We start from the raw sequence: 19438 nt of genomic DNA on the forward strand, positions 1-19438 counted from the left end.
CCTCTCACGCGCTGCGGCCCCCAGCCCCCGTTATGTATTCATACATCACCTGCCTGTGTAGAGCGCATGTGCATGCTGCCGTCCTCAATAACCGGAATGTGTTTCTGTTCTTTTGTTTTTTTGTTTTTGTTTTTGTGTGGATTTTCTGCAGTGTGGTTTACCAGGACGGATTTTACGGTGCTGACCTCTATGTAAGTACACACACTGGGGCCTTCTCGACCCCATTCCCTGACAAGCCAGCCTTTTTTTTTCTGTTTCTTTGGTTTGGTTTGGTTTTTTGTTTTGTTTTGTTTTACATATAATTTGTTTAATTTTTATTTTCTTTTTCCTTGTGGATATATATATATATATATTTATATATTTAAGAATGCAAGCATGCTTCTCTGCCACTGCGCTTGCCCCTGGGTGCAAAAACTAAGCCTTTGGGTTTCCTGAACATTGCTAGAGTCAGTCTACTGGACATATTCTTTTCCCTTCCCTATACCCACAGATGTTCTGTGTATCAGTGATTTATTTGCGAGATGATCAGCAGGTTTAAAGTCTTTTATTACTGTCGTGTCATGTGCATACATAAATAACAGGATAGTTAACATTAGCTTATACCAACTCTCTTCTCCGCTTTTCTTCTCATTTCATATCCCTCTTTAGATCATTGGAGCTTTGATTTAAGATGGCAGTAAGCTTTCTGAACTATGTGTTTTCCTATTTTATATACTTTTGAGAGAGCATTACCCTGTGAAAGGGGAGGAAGGAGCTGATGCCAGTGAAGAGTGGGGATAAAGAGAAGAAACCAGGCACTCAGTGCTTCCGGCCCTGCTTTATCAAAAAGGTCCACAACTGGTGGGTCTCTTTTCTTAAGAGCCGTTTAGAGGGAAATGAGTGGCATAACTAGAAACCTAGACTCTTCTTACAAACGTTTGACTATCATATAGGATCTGTTGATTTTTCTCAGCCATGTTAACGTCATTATTATTATCCATTATTGAAACTGTCTTGTTATATCGTGATTGGTTTGTCACATATTATTTAAAATGTGGACAAAGTGATCTAACTGACAAAGAATCCAAAAGTTTTTGAGCTTTGAAATCTTTTATTAAGACCTCTCCAGATGATCTGTTTCTGAATGCAAGCTTAGTCTAACCATCCAAATCATTAAGAAATTTCTTAAGAAAAACTTGTCAGCATGAAATTACTCCTTGGGCAAAGGTTAGAATTGTCCAGAAATGCTTTCTCCATCCTTACCTCCCCAAATCGATAAGGATATGCCTTTGCAGTGAACTGTTTCCACAGATTTCTGCCAGAGATTCTCTGGCAGTCAGAAAACTTTAATGTACTTTCAGAATGTACTTAGAGGTTCTGTGTGTTGCAGGAGGTAAAGATAGGTTAAAGCAGTCTTCTTGGGATACTGTAGGTGCCTGGACGCACCTGTCCTATTTAGAGTAGACTTCCGAAGTTTGCCTTAGTTTAACAAATGCTGAAAGGAATCTTAGCCATGAATTGGTCCAACCCTCTCACTTCATTATATACATTTCTTAGATTGTGACTTACCCAGATTACATCAGTTATTTACATAGCCAAGCACAAAACTCAATCCCTATTTCATTACCTCTTGCAGTGCTTTAATTAAAATCCACATCTTTCCTCAGATGGTTTTCAAGAGGTAATGAAAGGTACCTTTTTTTCCGGTGCTCACAGTGAAACTTGAGGGTTGGGGGAATATTCCTGCTTTTATACCAAATGACACTTTTCTAAATATATGTATTTGCATATGATCTTAGCATGTACATTCTCCCATACACATTAGTATCCATATTTTCATGAAACTCATCTTTATGTTATTTAAATTGTTTTCCTGAAATTTGATTTATTAGAGCATGCCTTTCCACTGGAATTATTTCTTAAAGGTGTTTTTTTTTTCTTCTCTCTCTCTAATATCTTATTTGGGGATTTTTTTTTTAAGTATGGCTTACTTCTACCTTATTAAGATTTGCCTACTTCCACCTTGTTTAAGTGAACCAACCAAATATTTGCTTACAGTTCTCTTATTTCCTTAGTTCACAATGTGTGATTTTATTAAGAGAGAGATGATTTTTCTGTACTTAACTGAGAAAATACTCTTGAAAAAAAATTTTTTTAATCTACTAACTGGATCACCTTATGAAGCTAAGTAGAAATAATTTAGAGACCTTGCTGAAATACTTGTTTGATCAGTTTTCTTAACAAAAAGAATTAATCATAATGTTATCATTTCTTAGTTCCTATCTTAAAGCAGTCACTTAAAGGGAAAAGTTGGTCACCAGTGCTTTTGCAATATCTGACCCCACTACATAATGAGGTGTAGCTGTTGAGTGAAGGCTCATGTAACTACAGCTTAGAGAACTTAATATTCCCACTTCCAGATGTGAGGGAGCAAGGGATGCTTCTTTTAAACACACACACACACACACACACACACACACACACACACATCTTCTTTTAAACACACACACAAACACACACCCCTCTGTGTTTCCTTGAGTTTGTTCTCCTTCTCTCTGTATATTTTCCCGCCTGTGGAAATCTGTCCATATACACGGAGTCCTTGTTTCCTCAGAAATACAGATGAGCAGTAGGACGAGTGGAGGGTTCGTCCATTACACGAAGTGCACCAAACCAGAGCTTGAAGGAACATCATGAGGAAAAAGTTTAAGCTGCCCGTTTTATCTTAAGTTATACTAATGTAGGCTGTTAATTGTGGAGATTTTTTTTTTTTTTAATCTCTTTGCCTGTTCTGTTGTTAGTCCGTAATTGCTGCTAGCCATTTTCTTCTTTTCTGTTTCTTTGGTGGCTCTTGCCTCTCTGGGGCACTGACCGAGCAGTTGTGCCCACAGTCTGTAGAGAGACCACAGTGAGAAGCCTTGAGTGTAGCGGACAGATCGTGTGCCCTCCCCACCCCTCTTTTTCTTGACCAGTAGAAAAGGCATGGCTCACCCTAATTCACTTTTTAAAGGGATAACAAACTGCTCCTAATTCTTACCCTGTGAAAAGCATGCTTGCATCCAAAGGAAAGAAAAGGCTGGTGGGCCCCTTAGCGGGCTTTTTGTATGATTGTTTTCCTTCCACAGCTGTGTTTTTTGAACTGCTCTTCCTGTGTTCTGTTATAGAATAGTCTTACAGGAACCAATCATTAGCGCTAAAATACCTCAGGTAGGAGTGCCAGTGTGACCTGCCAATCAATCAGATTGTGGATTGCAGTGAAAAAATTGAATTATACTAACCATTCCAGCTCCACGTTAGAGATGGGAACAGAGGCTTTTTTGGACAACCGAGACTTGTGAGCGTGTGATCTGAGCCCTGCTACCTCAGCAGCGTGCAGTCAAGTTCTATGCGTGATGTCACCTCCTCCAAAATTAAGTGCTCGCGTCCCATTGCCGCTGTCCACACCAGGCGGGTGCTGTGCACTGTCCCATCACGGCCGCCTCTCTCAGTTTGTCAATCACATTTCTCCATGGCGTTCAAACTGGGCTTTTATACTTGGAGATCTTAGCAGGTGGAGACATCTTCTCTCCACCAGGAAAGAAATGAGGAAAGGGAGGAAGTCGAGTCTGTGCGGACAGGACTCCTGAATTCCCGATTGGGTCCCCCCAGTAAGACCGTAGTAGTGAGTGGGCCGTGCTGTTACCTAAGTTTGAAGTTGCCTAAAAATCTAGATCCACTGGGACTCTAAAACTTGAAATATGCATTGCCCTTGCCCTCTTTGCCTTTCTCCTTGAAACAAGGTCAGTGAGTTCATTTGGATAATAATGCACTGTTCAGTTTGCTGATAGCTGGATGCTCAGGGGAAGGACAGCAGACAGCCTGTCACAGTTCAGCTAGTTTCTTTTTGTGCCTACCCAGCGAGATTTGAGAAATGAACTAATTTGGGGAGAAGTGAAATAGTGGAGTGTTTGAGAGGTTTGATTCATTAAAGATCATCTCTCATCTACCATTGAAGTCGTAAGTGGAAGATAAGTTGATCATGACCGTTTCTTCCCCTCGCCCCAATTTTGAATAATAATAAAATAATATGTAAATACTTCTCCTTAAGACCTTTTCATATCTACTTTTCAAAGTAGATAGGTGACTGTCAAAAATAGTAACAATATCCTCATTATTACAAGTGTTGGTATTCACGTCTGTATTAACTCACATTTAATCAGGGGTGCCATATTGCCACAGAAGAACGGTCTCCTAAGAGCCGCTCCTGCAGGGTCCATCTAGGGCGATGGCTCTCGGCTGGAGTGGGAAGGAAGTGAGAGAAGGGAGGGGTTAGAACTGGGCAGAGACAAATAAAGTGATGCCCAGAGGCACAACATTCAACCCAAGCTCCTTGGGCTGGATCCTGCTCCCTGTAGTGATGTTAAGCACCACATCTGCCTTTCTCTCCACCCACCCACCCCACCCCTACTCCCCTCGCTCTATAAATCTGTACACCACGTGCAGGGAACAAGCTCTCATTTTGTCTGCTGGTCTTGAAATACACACTCTTCTCGGTGTCACATAATGTAACTGTCTTCCAGGTAGAAAGAAGGTGTCTTGACATCACATGCTCACCAAAGTCCTGTTTTAATGTAAATCTGAAACAAAAATATAATAAAATTAATGGCTAGGTTAAAATCAAGACAAGGGGAGCGTCTACCCATGTGAGATCATGCTAATAGAGAATGCATATAAAGGTCAGATACGGGAGAGGTGGATATGTAGAGCCCTTCCATCTTGTTCTGGTTAAAACAGAACTATTTTAGAAAAGTCCTGTGGTCAGTGTGGCAACATTATAAAGTTAATTAAATGATAAAATCGATTCAGAATGGAGTAGAGAATCCCTAGCAGGTGTTGATGGATCCTGGACAGCTGAGACTTGAACAACAAAAGGATCTTAAAGGTAACCACGCTTTCCTGGGAAAGAGCTGGAAGTTGAAGGCAGGGATGTGTCATGGATATGTGAAAAGATAGACCGCTTAAGCCCGGGAACTACGTCCGAAGAACCCTGGGTCAGAATGGATGGGTGCTGCCCGAAGGCCAGCGCCCAAGCTCACTCCGTGGGTCAAGACTAAACCTCACTAGCAGGGTCAGGAAGGGTGCGTAGGGGAGTGATGATGGAGTGTTGGGCTGCCCCTGTTGGGGACACTCCGGAGGCATTCACAGTGAGTTACAAAGGAATAAGAAAGTAATCCTTTTAAAGGAGCACGCGTGTATTTGGACCAGGCTCAACCATGCCAAATGTGTCCAGCCATCAGAGTTCCAAAAAGCAGTCCGTGTGTGCCCTCCTACACTAGGGTGTGCTGTGGCCATGCTAATCCCCATTTTTTGTTTTATTTCAAATCACACACAGATAGAGTCTGCAAACTGCTTCAGATCCAACAGGTCTGATTGTGTGTAAATACATATGTCCTTTTTAATTTTTATTCTTAATGGTTGCTTCAGTTTTGCATCAGTGCATGGTTAAAAGCAATACACATCAGCTATTTCATGACTTCATATCTCCAAATGAATTATTTCTCCTCTTTTTTTTTTGTTTGTTTGTTTGTGCAGTCAGCTGAAGACACGTTAACATCTCACTCTAAATCTCTCAGTGGAGTCTCTGTTCCCTTCTCTGATATAACAGATGGGTTACTGCTTGTTATAATTATTAACATTGTGGTGTGGGCCAGGGCGAGGGGGGGTGACCTTGACTATTTCCTTGGTCTGGGGAGGGCCAGTTGTTAGGGTCTGGAATGTTAACTCAAGTGGTGACTGACTGTTTCCGTAATAGCAGGGTTGTTGTGGCTGCACGCTCTAGTAATTGAGGCTGTGTACTTCACCGAGCTTGCGGTAGAGCCTAGGGCAAACCGCTGTCCCAAGAGAATGCTGGGATAGATAGAGTTAGCCAGTACGAGTCTGAACGCGGTGACTTTGCTGGTCGTTTTAGCTCCAGATGTTGGCATGCTTAGTTTTTAATGTGATTAATCAGTGTGGCGCCATTACCCCCCCCCCACGCCTGAACCCTGTCTCTCCTACTGCCTTCCCCACCCTTGTTCTTTTTGAAAAACTTAAGAAACAGTAATGAAAACCTTGGTGTTTCAAACTGCACTTTGTTCTCATGTTCTAGAAAAGATTTCAGACTTGCTAGTTGAGGTGATAGTTGAGAAAACAATTTCTCGGCCTGGAAGCTTGATGCACTCCGAAATCGGAGTAGATGAATAAATACATCTGAATTTTCTTTGTCTTACAGTTTTTGATATATTTTGTTTGAAGCAGCAGCAGAAATGCTTGGGTAAGACTCCATCTGAGAGAAGTAAATCCATGATATACAATTTAACTTTTCTAATTTGGGGATAGTCACCGATGAATGACCACACTAGTTTATTGGAATATTATCTGTCCATCCTGAACATAACCCCACCACCACCACCTTAAAGGGCCTCTCTGTAGCACCATTGTAATGAGGAGAGTAGTCACTGAAATATTATCAGCTTAAAAAAAATCAGTGTAGTTTTTCTTAATGCTGATATTCTTCTCATGCCTTTTGTTGGCAACAAAATATTTGTATCCCTGTCCCGTTTTCCTGAATTTAAATAGCAAAGAACCTCATCAAATTCAAACTCCAAAGTCTGAGTCCACTTATAATAGAAGGAAACTACTACAGATAGTCTCCTCGTCTCCTTCTGGTTTGGAAGGAAACTTCTTTCCCACAGTCTGATCTATTTTGAATTGTTTTGGTTAACAATAACATTACCCCAAAACCATTGCAGTTCTGATGGCTTCTTACAGGCTGAGGAAGGGGAGGGGAAGTGGTCCTATCAGTAACCTCATTCAGAACCTCTTTTTACAGCATTAGTGCACTACTGTTCAAAGCTATGATTTGATAGAATCCCCAGTATCTCCGACTTTACTGAGACTTTCTGAGAGGTCAGGACTTTTGAGCCTCAGAATCCCTTAATGGGAATGTATACTCTGCCCTGTGGCATAGAACTTCAGTTTGTAAATGTTTTGCTCAGGTAAACATAAAGTGGGCTTTAACTGCTTTTATTACCTTGACTTTTTTAAATTTTTAAAGATTATTTTGGTGTTTGAAGGAATGCTAAGGAGACAAACCACATACTGCTTGTTTACCACATTATCCTTGTTTACAAAGAAGTTTTACTAAAATCAGCCCTGCTATAAACTTCACACCAGCAAACTTCAGTTCTAAACTTAATGGAATCATCTAGTTATAATGAAAAATTGAGCCTTTAAAGGTTCATTTAAAGCTGAAAATTTCAACTATAAAGATTAACCTGTTGCTTTAACAGATGTTTTTCCTAAAAAGGAGTAAGGTAAAGAGACCCTTTAGTTTATAACGCGTGTATGTGTAGGTAGATACAGCACAGATGCAGGTACGGCAGGGTATATGATGCAGCCTGGGGTGTGTAGCTTTGCCCAGACCAGCCTGGCCTGCCCGTTCCTGTAGACCTGGCTGGATGTCAGAGCAAACGTGTTGATCACACTACAGCCCCGAGGGTGCTTCCTGTTGTGTTTCTGTCCTCTACCATTTCATTGTCAGTGTTGGGTAATATTAATTAGAATCTTCTGATGTATATAGATACCTGTGGAAGAATTTGTAATTAAGAAAGAAATGTTTGCTTTTCTGAGTGATTCACTTGAAGAACAAAGAGGAATAATGCATGACTATTGAAATTCAATCAGGGATACTTTCAGTGTACATTTGAAGCTGCTTTGGATGGCTTCAAGCAGCATACATTTAGAGAGCAGGAGTAAATGCTCCTCCATAATGCAGTGTGTTCACTTGGAGAAAGAATAAATGAAATGGTGCCTAAGTGCACCAGCTGAACATAGTTATATCTGATAGGGAGAAGATAGTAATAAAAATTCACTCCTGAATTAGGTTTAGGTGAAATAGATGAATTCTTGAAGGTTAAAGAAGAGGAAAACATAGGGCTTGCCACTTTTTAAAATAGCCTGTCTCATGTGGCACTTAACTGTTGTGTTTATCTTCGAAATACTTAATGGGAAGTACTTACGGTTCACCCTGACAGTGAAAACCTTTGGGGTATTTGGTTCCTCTAAACTGAGGGGAGGAAACAGGATGTGGGAGTCTTAAAGTCTCCAGGACTGAGAGGATATTGGGCCCATTGGCAGAAGAGCTCCAGAGCCTGCTACGAGATTGGAGTGGAAGAATCTCCGAATCTTTTGGGAGAGGAGAATAAATGCAGTTAAATGCCCGGGGCATGGAGGGAGGGCTTCCTCACCTAGGTGAGTCCCACCTCAGGGTCCTGGGCCGTTTGTAATGTGATTTGTCTGAGTCTGAAATGTAGATCAGAACTGGCAGGTTTTTGCTCTGAAGGGCCAAGTGGTAAATATTTTCGGCTTTGGAGGCCAGACAGGTCTCTTCACACCTGCTTTCAAAAGCAGGTGGCAAGCTGCGTCGGCTCACAGATTGAAGTTTGCCAACCCCTGATCTACGCTGGGTTTTCCTTCTAAATGTTGCCCGGTTATCTTAGCCTCTTGGCAAACGTGCGAAGCCTGATGGAGCACAGCACTATAGAGGACCTTTCCATTACATACCGTCCGTGGTCTTAGCGGTAAATCCATCTGAGAATCTGAAGTTAACACATACAAATTTAGTATGTTCTAGTTCTATAATTTACATTCCCCGTCAGGTAAAGTTCTCCCAACTCCCTGCAGATATTTGCCCTGTGAAGACTGTGAAGTAAGACAGATCTGAAATCCTATCGTCGTTTCTTAAATCTGAGAACAGGTCCTACTGAGAGAGTTTTTACTTTTGTTACCGTCCCACACTGGAGAGCACATCCCTGCATTGGGTGGAGCTTCATTCTGTGCCAGAGGAACGATAACATGCAGACCGAGGCAGTTTGAAACATTCTTCCCCCACGTGTGTGTCTGTGTTTGTGTCTGTCCCCGTGTCGTCGTGCGCGTACGTCTGCGTGTGGGTGGGTGTGTGTGCGGCCGGCCCTGGGGGGGAGGTATCTGTAAAGTCAGTTCTCTTCTCTCCTGTAGGGCGGATACGCAGCCTACAGATACGCACAGCCCGCTACCGCGACTGCGGCCACAGCCGCCGCCGCCGCCGCCGCAGCCTACAGCGACGGGTAGGTGCCGCCCGCCGCCCTCCTGTCACCGCCGCCACTTCTGCTCCGCCGCTCCCGCTTGGTCTCCTTGTCCCTTTCTGGCTTTGACCCCGCTCTCCCTCTTCCTCATCCCCAGCTCCTTTCTCTCCCGCCGTAGAGAGGTACTTGAGAATTTTTCGGAGTTACTGCATTTGGGAGTAGAGAAAGTTCCCCAATAACATTCCAAGACCAAGTCTCCCCCAAGTCTTTAGCACAGTAAACCCTGTCATTCTTGTAGCGCACAGCCTTGGCCTGATCTCCCTGATTGTATTTCCTCTTTCAGTTACGGCAGGGTGTACACAGCCGACCCATACCACGCCCTTGCCCCTGCCGCTAGCTACGGAGTTGGCGCTGTGGTGAGTATGACATGTGCCCTTTTTCTTCTTAGCCACTTTACTCCTTTTACCTTTTGCCTACAGATCCCAAAAGATCTAGAGAGGTAACAAATTCAGCCCCTCTTCCATTGCCAAAGTCCTGAAGCCACAGAAGACTGTCTGGAAAGTTCGTATCAGCTTCTTTATCTGTGTGTCGTAGTGTGAGCCACTTGACCTGGTTAAGGGCAGGGAGGAATGAGCTGTGACAGTCTACCCTGAGTAACGGCATCATGTGGGAGAGAAAGAAAGGGAACAGGTTGACGTTTTATATTGGCTCAGCTGTTGGATGCATGCCTGTGGCTTGGTTTAATCGATAGGTGTTAGCGAAGATGTAGGGGCATGAGATTTTCCAGCTTTCACAGTAAGCTTTTCAAAAAATGGACATTAGTTTCAGATGCAGATACCAAAGGCTGTCCCTGCCATGCCCGAGCCTTCTGGCAGGTGGTGCTGGAAATCACCAAGTGAATGCCTTACAGTAACATTTGTGGCAAAATAGGGTATTTTCCTGGAAGTGTAGGAAAGGTCCATTGAGCTCATATAGAAGAACTCCCCACCCCTAGCCCCCTCCAACCGAACTGGAATCCTCACGGCAGTATTTCTTTGTTGGCCTGGATGCCTCCGGGCTGCAGCAGAGATGGGCTGTTCACAGCAACATCCCTAATGTTCTCAGCCGGGCAGCAGCCTGGGCATGTGGACAGAGCTGTTGGACGGGGAGGCAGAGTGATAAATGAAATTTGGCTTAGAGGAATATGAGAGAGCCCGTCATTTCTCACACTCAGTTTCTACTGCTATGAAGATTTGTGGGAGGAAGTAGCAGGGTCCTAAGGGAATGTAGGTGTGGAATTGAGGTAGAGACAGACAAGATAAAGACAGTGATGGAAATTCCTGAGATTTTATGTGCCAAAAAGATACAAGTCCAATCCTGAAGAAGCAAAGAAAGAACAAAGCCCGGTTAAAACTCCACAGAGATAGATAGAAATAAATTCGGGTATGTCCACAAGCAGCCTAGTTGGCATATATTCTAGATTATACAGGAGCTAGACATGAGGAGTTGAAAGGTTGACTCCGGTTTAAATCGAGCACCATCTCAGACATGGTACGTGACAGCTAGTGGTGAGAGGAGCCTGTTCTCCACGGACAGGTGACGTGTACGAAGGTAAAATCAGCTAGCTGCTTCAGGTCACAATTGTGATGATGTGATCAAGGTAAACAAAAACTCGTGCTTTTAAACGTCAGATTATTTACAGATCTGGTTTTAAACTGTATTGAGTTTGAGTTTCCCTTCTGTGCTGATTGATGTAAATAATGAAATGAAGCAGGGAAAGGAGAATATCAGGTCCTCAGTAAGTGTTCTGGGCTCTGGTTTGAGCGTCTTAGAGGCAGAAGTCCGTTTCCTGACTTCACTGCACTACGTAACATCTTACCAGTTGCTTTACAGCTTCTAAAGAAGCTGTTTTTCCAAATCCCTTTTCAGGACATTTTCCTTCATTTTCAGTGCTTCTCTCATCAACCTTTTAATTACTTTTATGTCTTTAATTACTGCAGGCGAGTTTATACCGAGGTGGCTACAGCCGATTTGCCCCCTACTGAAGTGACGTGAGACCCTGCAAATGGGACAGCCCCCCAGTTCATGAGGCCTGGCTATTGCAATATTTACTAGTAGAGGAACTCTATAGCAAGATGAAGAGGAAAAACAAACAAACAAACAAACAAAAAAAAATACAAAAAAAGAGAATACTTTTTTATACCTCACTATGTTCTTTGAATATGTATTTTTTTCCTTTACATTTCTGCCTTTAATTCTTTTGTTCCAAAGATTGTGCATTTTTTTCTTTCTTTTTCTTTTTTTTTTTAAACTGTGGTAAAAAAAAAAAAATAATGCATTTCCATGTCTGTATGTCCGTGCTTAGCTTATTCTGTCAATCACGGAAGAGGCAGTTAACGAGGAAGGGGAGACCTTAGGAGCTGATGAATGCATGTGATCAGAAATCAGCAGACAGAGCTACCAAAGTGTATCCGGTGCTGAGGGCTGGGGGACGAACAGAAGTGGAGGAGATCTGTCTGCAACAGGATATTCTTCTAGTCTTCTGAGTTTCTGGTCTTCGGCAGGCAGTTCTGCTTGGCTCTTGCTGGAATCCACATGCTGATAGATGACAGGAGTTTGTGCTTGCAAAGCAGGAGGACTGAAAAGACACTTTCCTCTCCTCTTCCCTCCTGTCTTCTCCATTCTTTTTACAATCATCTTAACCTGCACAGCCTGAGACCGTTGGCATCGTTTTTGGAATTATAATATTAATATTTCCAAACATGCTCTCAGACTGTGGATAATAAACACCTCATTAGGAAACCGATCTCAGAATGAACTCTGGAGTGTGAAAAAGATCATTCTTTTCTTTCCTGAGATCCTAGCATTCCTGCTGGGCTTCTTCCCCTTTCTCTGAACCACAGCTTAGCTCATCTGTCCTTCTATAAACTCCCTACTCCCAAGTCCTCAAGAGTCAGGAATTTAGGACCCAGGGACAGGAGAATAAATAGCGACCAGATCTCCCGGCTTGAGGGTTTAGAAGTACGAAGCGTTGGGAGCCAGTAAAGAGGGTAAGGAAGAGAAAAGGGGTATCAGATGATGTCTGGCAGGGCTCTGATAGTCCTGTGCTTTCTCTTGCATCAGGAGGTCAGTACAAGGTAGGAAACATATGGAGAGTGTTGGCAAAAGATAAAGCTCCGAGTCCCGGGGTGGCTGTCCCTGGAAGTTTGTGGTGATTGGGGCATGTGAGGGCAGGCAAAGGCACTTTGTACTAACTAGCTCCAAAGCCATAGGAATTCCCATCTTCCAGAGCATTCTGTGAGCCACTTCTCTGTCCATGGTTTTGAGCTCTCGTGGCCACTCCGCCCGGCTTCTCATTTTCCTCCAAAGACACCCAGCCGAGCACCGACTGCTTGGCATACATGAACACTACAGGAGATAAAACCCAGAGCCCCTGAGGCTCCTCCCCTCCCCTAGTGGAAGGAGGGTGTGTCCTGGCAAGGATCTCACATGTTGCCAGAAGAGTCGTGTTGTGACCACAGCGGTGAGTCACTGCTGTGGCTGCCTGGCTTTGATTTTATACATATGGACAAGGCAGGGGAGAAGGTGTTTCTCTTCTAGCTATTAGCTGTTAATGATAAAGGCAAGGGTCCTGCAGCATTTCCAAAATGACGGCATTAGAAAACAGAAAAGCACGGTCTGTTTGGCTCCCTGGTCTATTCACATTGGTACTAGGGTGACCTCTCACCCAAGGGATAGCTGCTAAAGGGAGTAATTCAGAGACATGGAGCTTCTGGTTTGTTATGGGTTTGTTTTCCGTTTGTTTTGTTGTTGTTGTTGTTTTTTTCTTTTTTTTTTTTACTCCTGCCTCCACACGTGTTCTTGACTGATAACTGATTCATGTCCCTGAATTAAAATGACTGACATATGACAGCATCAAGCATTCTTTGTAAGCAGAGTGATCTGTCCGGGAGGGACTGGCCTATTGTGTAAAATACCTATCTTCTCCCCCTGTAAAACCTTCTCTCTCCTGATGACTGGGAGGAGAGGCTGTGCCTGAAACGAGGGGAGACATCAATGAAGCTAGAGGCCTCGATGCAATCTTACTAATTCTGGGGAGGAATGCATGGAATACGGGACGCCAAACTGCCTGGAGCCATTGGCCATTTGTAAGGGTTCCCCTCCCCAAGCCAAAGTTTGTTTTCGTTGCTGTTAAGACAATTTTTTTTGTATGTATATAAATATTTTAGTTAGAGGAAGGGGTATAGGATGTGGGGCTTTCACAGTTCTAGAGAATGGGGGCAGGGAGGATTTTTTTTCTTTTGCTTTTGTTTTGAGGGAGAGCTTTTACTCACTAAAGAAACAGAGAAATTTCATGTCATGTTCAAATAGGGGCCATTCACAGAAATGGCAAGCCACTGCTCAGTGGAGATAAGGCCAAATTTTAAATGGTTGTGTCTGTAGCAGGGGAGGAGAATCGGGGAATGAGTTTAGTAATTTTCTCTTCTTTTTTCCAAGAAAGAGACAAGGATGGTGGGCAAGGTAGAGAAGGCAGCTCCCACTGCCCTTTTAAAAGAGGCAGAAGCTCGAGCTTGGGCTACCTTTACTGCAGTTCAGTTCAGCTGGTTCTGGCTGAGGACTCCATAGGCAAGCTCTGTGCATTCTGCTGCATTTCCAGGGATGGTTGTAATCCGGCTTCCTCCAGTTCCCTTTTCTAAGGAAGGCTGAGCAGACTTCCACTTTCACTCAAGGGCCTCGGGCTCTTCAGCATCAGCACCGAGAATTGGAGCTCTTGTGAGCACCTAGATGAGATTGTAGCTGCCCCCCCATCCCCTTTTGAACTCTGAGACTCCGTACAGCCAGCTTCACCAGAGGCAGGTTCCTCAAAGCACCAGTGCTTGTCTGCTCCTGGCTCTGGTTCCCACTGGACTAAGAAACAGAGTCGGAAGAGAGTTTGGCATCTGTGGGTTCGTTAGAGGATGCTGGTTGATGATTCCAAAAAACACTGATGCTGAATCCCAGCACGTGAATGATTTCCACAGCTTTACTGTAGCTCATGACGTGGACTTCTGTACTTAGCGTCTTACTCCTAGAAGCCGGGCTCTTTTAAGGAGACTGCTAGTGAAAACCTTTTTCTCCTAACCCCTTTTCAGCCAGGAGAGCTGCCCTTAGGTCTTTTCTGGAATCCCTTGTGTTCCATGGTTCAGCTCCCGAAACCCCTGGCTCAACTATTGTGACTCATCTTTTTTAAGGCTCTCAGGTTTTCCCGAACTTGCCATCACCACCATCCTCTGACAGCCGCAGGTGGGATTGAGCCATGTTATTTTTCCTTGAAAAAGAAGGGGACTGGGACTCACCTCTTCGTTTAAGGGGATCTAGTGGAGATTATTCAATAAAAACCAGTGGTAGCAGCTTTTCCTCAAAAGTCTTACTCCTCAGGGGCTGAACTGCTCTTACTTTAGGTTCCCGTTCCTAGCGATGTAGCAGACAAGTAGGTGAGCACCACCCCCATCACCAGTCACTTAGCTTCCAGGTGGGAGGGAGGTGTAAACTCGGGATTGAAGCCGCCCTGATGATCTGCCAGAAGGGCTACCTTACTCCCCTTCCCTCGGACAGGAGAATGGGGCCAAGCCAGGGCCCCTCTGGAAGGCATGCCAGCCAGGAGGGGGAGGGAAACTGCTCACGCCCTTCCCTCTCACCAAGTCCAGCCTCCTCTGCTGCTTGCAACCTCTAGCACAGTAAGGTTTGCAGAATTGCAGACTCCCCCCCCCCCATGATAGGAAGAAAGGGACTTTGGGGGGTGGGGAAGGGATAGTGGTGTTTTAAAAAGCATAAAGTTACCTGTTTGCACTGTTTTAAGATAGGAGAAAAGAATAGTGGGCAAGATGAACATCAGACATAAATTTGTGTGTTTTTATTTTGTCATGCTCTTGAAAATGTCTGACCATTTGTAGTATATAACACCAGTGAGACTCGATTCTGTTACATAAAACACTAAAATTTTTTTTCTTTTTTGGGTAATGTTACGTCCAGAAGCCTCTTCCCTCCCTTTCCCTTTCCCTGTGTACTTCCTCCACACTTGCTTTACTGATCAACCAGGCAATAGCCATCCAAGAGCTCGAGCATGAAGCGGGGCCCTTTCCAAGTAGGCTCCAGCAGTCCTAAGCCAGTGCACTCCCCCTGGTCTAGTAAGCGCAGTGGAGTCCCTGGCACCTGGCTTTAAAACAAGGCTTACAGACCAGCCTATGGCAAGTTCTGCAGTGCCCAAAGTAGACGCGCTAGGAACGAGGAGCCGAGGGCAGAGGGGATTCCTCAAGTGACCCAAGTCGGCTGTTGTAGTGGTTCTTAACCCACGTTACCGCAACTGTAGCCAGTTACAGTTTACTCAGGAAAACGGGAGATCAATTCAGCCATGGTGGTGCTGGTTGGCAGGGATTGGTAACCGAGAGAACTGCTCATTAGCCAAAACTCAGACCTTGCCTTTAAGGAGACTGCCAGCGGGGGGACCCGGTGCGGGCGCGGGGGGCGGGGGGGCTCCCTCGGTCACACTGGCAAGCAAAAAGGGAACGTCCGTTCTCTTCCCCCCCCCCCCCCCCCCCCCCCCCCCCCCCCGTTCCCAACACCAATTCCCCAGGGGGTCCATGCGGTTTTGACTTTTTAAAAAGTGACTTTTGGTTTGGTTTTACTGGGGACTGATAAGTGCTTTAAGCAACGTCTACACCCCATTGAGACTCCCAGCTTAGCCATTTTCTTGTATTTTTCTGTTCACAGTATTTTCGTGTGTGTGTGCTTGTTCTGGCAGCTGATTTTGGCTGTATTATATATCAAAGAGTGATGAATTGATCCTCTTTTTTCCCTAAGGGATATGAATTGTTTTTTTTTTGTTTTGTTTTGTTTTGTTTTTCTTGTGTTATAATTCTGCTTGTGAATAGCTGGAGCAAACCTGGGGCTTGACACACGTAAGCTAGGGCTGCAAAGTGCTGACAGGGCCGGTGGAGTTGACTTGTCCCTGACAGGCTGACCTACCTGTGTCTCTGAGCTTTTCAGCCCAAATCTTTGCAAGGCTAAAAATGCCACAGAACCTCTCCTCTCCTCCCCACTCCCCATGGCAGGGACTGGACCATCCCAACATGCGACATGCAGCTTCTCCAGCCCCCTCCCATTGCCATGGCAAAACAGGTACCTTTGGGGCATGGGGGCATCACATGGGATGCTTGTATAATTGACCACCTCGCCTTCTCTCCCCACCCCCCACCCCAGAGTCACTTCCTAGGACACCCGAGCTGCTTGCCCAGGGTCCTGTTTCCCTGCGAACTCCAGAGAAGCACCCCCGGGCTTTGTGACAGCCTCTAACTCCCTCCCCTTCTTGTTAAGAATCCTATTGTATAGTAGCTTTCAGACCATACAGTATTCATTGGGTTACTCCTATTATTATCAAGTAGCTGGAATTGTGAAGGTCGGAGTAGTTAGATCTTTAGCTTTTATTCCTTATTTTTTTGTATTACTATCCATGTGTATAAATTATTGATCATGTTGCTGGCTTTTATAAACTCCAAGCGAAGGAGGAGTGCTGCCTCTGCCTTTGCAAACGGTAATGAAGCACTGTTTTTAAATAAACGAGAGAAACACCGTTCTTTGGCCTGTGTGTCTTGATGGGGGATCCCTGTTGCCTCCTCCTGAGGCTCAAAACCTACACCTTGGATTTGACTTCTAAAGATGGAGGAAGGAGGAGGCAAAGCGCAACACTTGCTAAGTGGAGGGCACTCAAGGTCGCGCTGAGCCGTGGGGTAAATGAGGCCAAAGGCTGGCGCCGTGGGAGAGCCTCTCCCCGGATTCCTCCAGGCTTGGCAGAAGCTGGTTTTTGTACCTCTGCTGCTGACCTCCTTCCAGCCTCCGTGCTCTCCTGGACTCCGAGCCGCCGCCCTCCCCGTCCAGCCGCTTGACCTTCCTGCCTTGCTGCCCGGTCACTGTTTCCCCCGGCTCCTGGCCGCCCAGGCTTTGTGCTCCTAACTCTGGGGTCCTGCTGGCCCTTCTGTGCAGGCCTTCTAACCTACCCCCTGCACTGGTGTCCCTGCCAGTAACCACCCTCCCCACCCCCCCCCCAAGTTCCAGAAGTCTCCAGTGCCCTTCGCTTGGCTCTCAGGTCATCTAGCTTTCCATTTCATGGAACTGGAGGCCATCACTGCACACGGGCTCCCTGGAAGAATGCTTTGCTACTGGTTCTAGACATACCTGAGTTCATGCCTTTTCTTTCCCCCTCTCTCCTGTTCTACTCAAGAGATAGTCTTCACCCTGTGCTCGCACCCCATCCTTCGAGGACCTTGCTTTGTTGTGCCTTCCTGCAAGGTCAACCTTTCGCTTGCTACGAGTTAGTCCCTCCGGCATTTAAACATGCTTACACACCTTTAACATATTTAAAAAAAAATAATTCCACAAGATCCCAGGTCCTCTCCTACACGACAAACTTCTGGAATAGGTTTCTGCCCGCTGACTCCAAGGACTTGCTCTCCCCCGTGCTGCAGTCTGGTGGCTCCTCCCTCTAGGACCCTGAGGCAGCCCCTTCTGGTGACAGCAGGTGGATGGATGCCCCTCCCGGGCCCTTACCTGACTGGGTCACATTCAGCACTGCCAGCTGTTCTCGACCCTTCCATTGGCAAGGCCAAGGGGAGCGAGGTCTCCTCTGCTGCCCCCCGGGCCAGCCAGCATGTCCGCCTCCTGTGCTGAGCTGCTCTCGCGGTTTCCATCTTTGGCCAGGCCGCACCCAGCCTCTAACACGGTGCGGGGCGCACTTCCGGACAGACGGCCGCCCGCACCCCAGCCCGGCCTGGGCACCTGGGTCTCCAAACGGCTGAGTTCCCCGTGCTGCGGCCAGTGCCCCGCACGTGTGAGCGCTCTGCAGATGCCTGTTAAGTTCCTTTTCTCAATGTTCTGCATGAAGCGAGACTCCGTTTCCACCCTGCCTTCCTGTATGTTGTCAGCCCGGGGTCACAGCCACACTTGCAGAGCACGATCGAGAGCCGTCCACATTATTTTCTGTCTTCCTGGCAGCGCTCCTCCCAGGGGTCCTCCCGTGCGCCCCCCCTTCTTGCTGAGCATGTCACAGGAGCAGCGTCCTGACTGCTCTCCCAGCCCATCAATCGGGGCGCGTTTGCAGCGAGTAACCGTGAGGAATGAGGGGGCCTCCAGGGCGAAAGCAAGCTAGGAAAGAGGGGGACCCTCGGCATCCGTCAGCGGCAGCGCAGACCTACAGCCTCCATCCGGGCTCCTGTCACCTCTCCCTCCACGCCCATGGGACTTGGGGACACTGATGCTCATGCTGCCCCCTCTGTCCCCAGCACGAAAGCCCTTCGTCTCTGACCCAGTCTGGTGTTTCTGCCAGGACGCAGGAAACCCGAATCAGGCCACCCTAGCTTCAAACCCCACGCCGGATCTATGTGGTCACTCCCCATTTAAGCTGAGGAGCTGAGGAAGCTGCATCGCAGGGGGCTGTCATCACTTTGGCCCTAAGTCCCCCGAGTAGGAAGTGGCGGACCCAGGGTCCACCGGCAGCCAGTCCAGCTCTGAGTCCGCGCCCTTTGACCTCTGGGCTCTAGTGTTTCTGGCGCTTCTCTGGTCAGAAGTCCCAGAGCCCGCTGCATCCCGCCCGTGGCTGTCCGCGCGCCTTCTGTGGGGTCCTCTTCCCCCACCATCCACCTAGCCCGCAAATCTCCGGGGCCCAGGCTCCTCCATTCCCGAAAACTCGCTGTCAGTTTCCGCTCCCGGCGGGGTACTCGGCCCCGCACCCTGACTCTCCCGCCCTGAAGTCTGGACTCAGCCCCGCTGCAGTCCCCCAGCCCCTCACATTCACCAGGCTTGAGATCGCCCTGTCCTCCCAAAGCCTCTGTTCCCTCGGGCGGGAAGTTGAACACATCGCGTGAAAACCCAAAAGAGAAACGAGTGAGGAATCTCGCCAAAGGGAGGGGTGGCCCCCCACCTCCGTCTCGGGCACGGGCCCATTCGTCGTCTGCTTTCACTGCCCCATTGCCCATTCTCCCTGCGCACCTGCCTCTGGCAGCACCAGCTCCTCATCCTGGGACCCGCCGCAAACCCCCTGGGCGCCTGGCATCCCCACCAGCGCCTAAGGTCCAGCACTGACCTCTGCCTCCTGCGCGCTCCCACCTTCGCCCGTGGAGCCACCCTGGCCGGCCTCCTGCCCCCCGGCCTCCTGCCCCCCAGCCTGGCCAGCCTCCTGCCCCCCGGCCTCCTGCCCCCCAGCCCAGCTCATTCCCACCTTAGACCCTCGGCCGAGCTGCGCCCTCTGCTCTGAAACCCTGGCCCCAGCTCTCCTCCCTGCAGCCTCCGATGAAACCCTGCCTCTCTGTGAGACCTCTCGCCACCCAGCATAAGGGAGCCCCTCTGCCCCAGCACCCTATTTGACC

The 19438-nt window shown here is 46.9% G+C and overlaps 1 protein-coding gene across 14 annotated transcripts in view; it reads left to right on the plus strand.

Moving 5' to 3' along the window:
- RBFOX2 (RNA binding fox-1 homolog 2) overlaps positions 1-16653 on the plus strand; it is a 281421-nt gene extending 264768 nt beyond the window's left edge. For 12 of the 14 annotated variants that reach the window (XM_073900306.1, XM_073900305.1, XM_073900308.1 and 9 more), the window contains 4 exons: positions 152-191; positions 9016-9104; positions 9406-9478; positions 11042-16653. In XM_073900306.1, coding sequence (XP_073756407.1) covers positions 152-191; positions 9016-9104; positions 9406-9478; positions 11042-11086 — 247 coding nt within the window. In that variant the 3' untranslated portion in view covers positions 11087-16653. Of the gene's footprint in view, positions 1-151; positions 192-3143; positions 3187-9015; positions 9105-9405; positions 9479-11041 lie in introns of those variants that run through there. The other 2 variants (XR_012380612.1, XM_073900303.1) reach the window with 2 other exon arrangements.
- The last annotated feature ends 2785 nt before the right edge of the window (positions 16654-19438 follow it).

This window comes from Callorhinus ursinus, unplaced genomic scaffold, assembly GCF_003265705.2.
Source record: "Callorhinus ursinus isolate GAN/ISIS: 27379988/994484 unplaced genomic scaffold, GSC_fseal_2.0 scaffold14, whole genome shotgun sequence".
Classification (NCBI taxonomy): domain Eukaryota; kingdom Metazoa; phylum Chordata; class Mammalia; order Carnivora; family Otariidae; genus Callorhinus; species Callorhinus ursinus.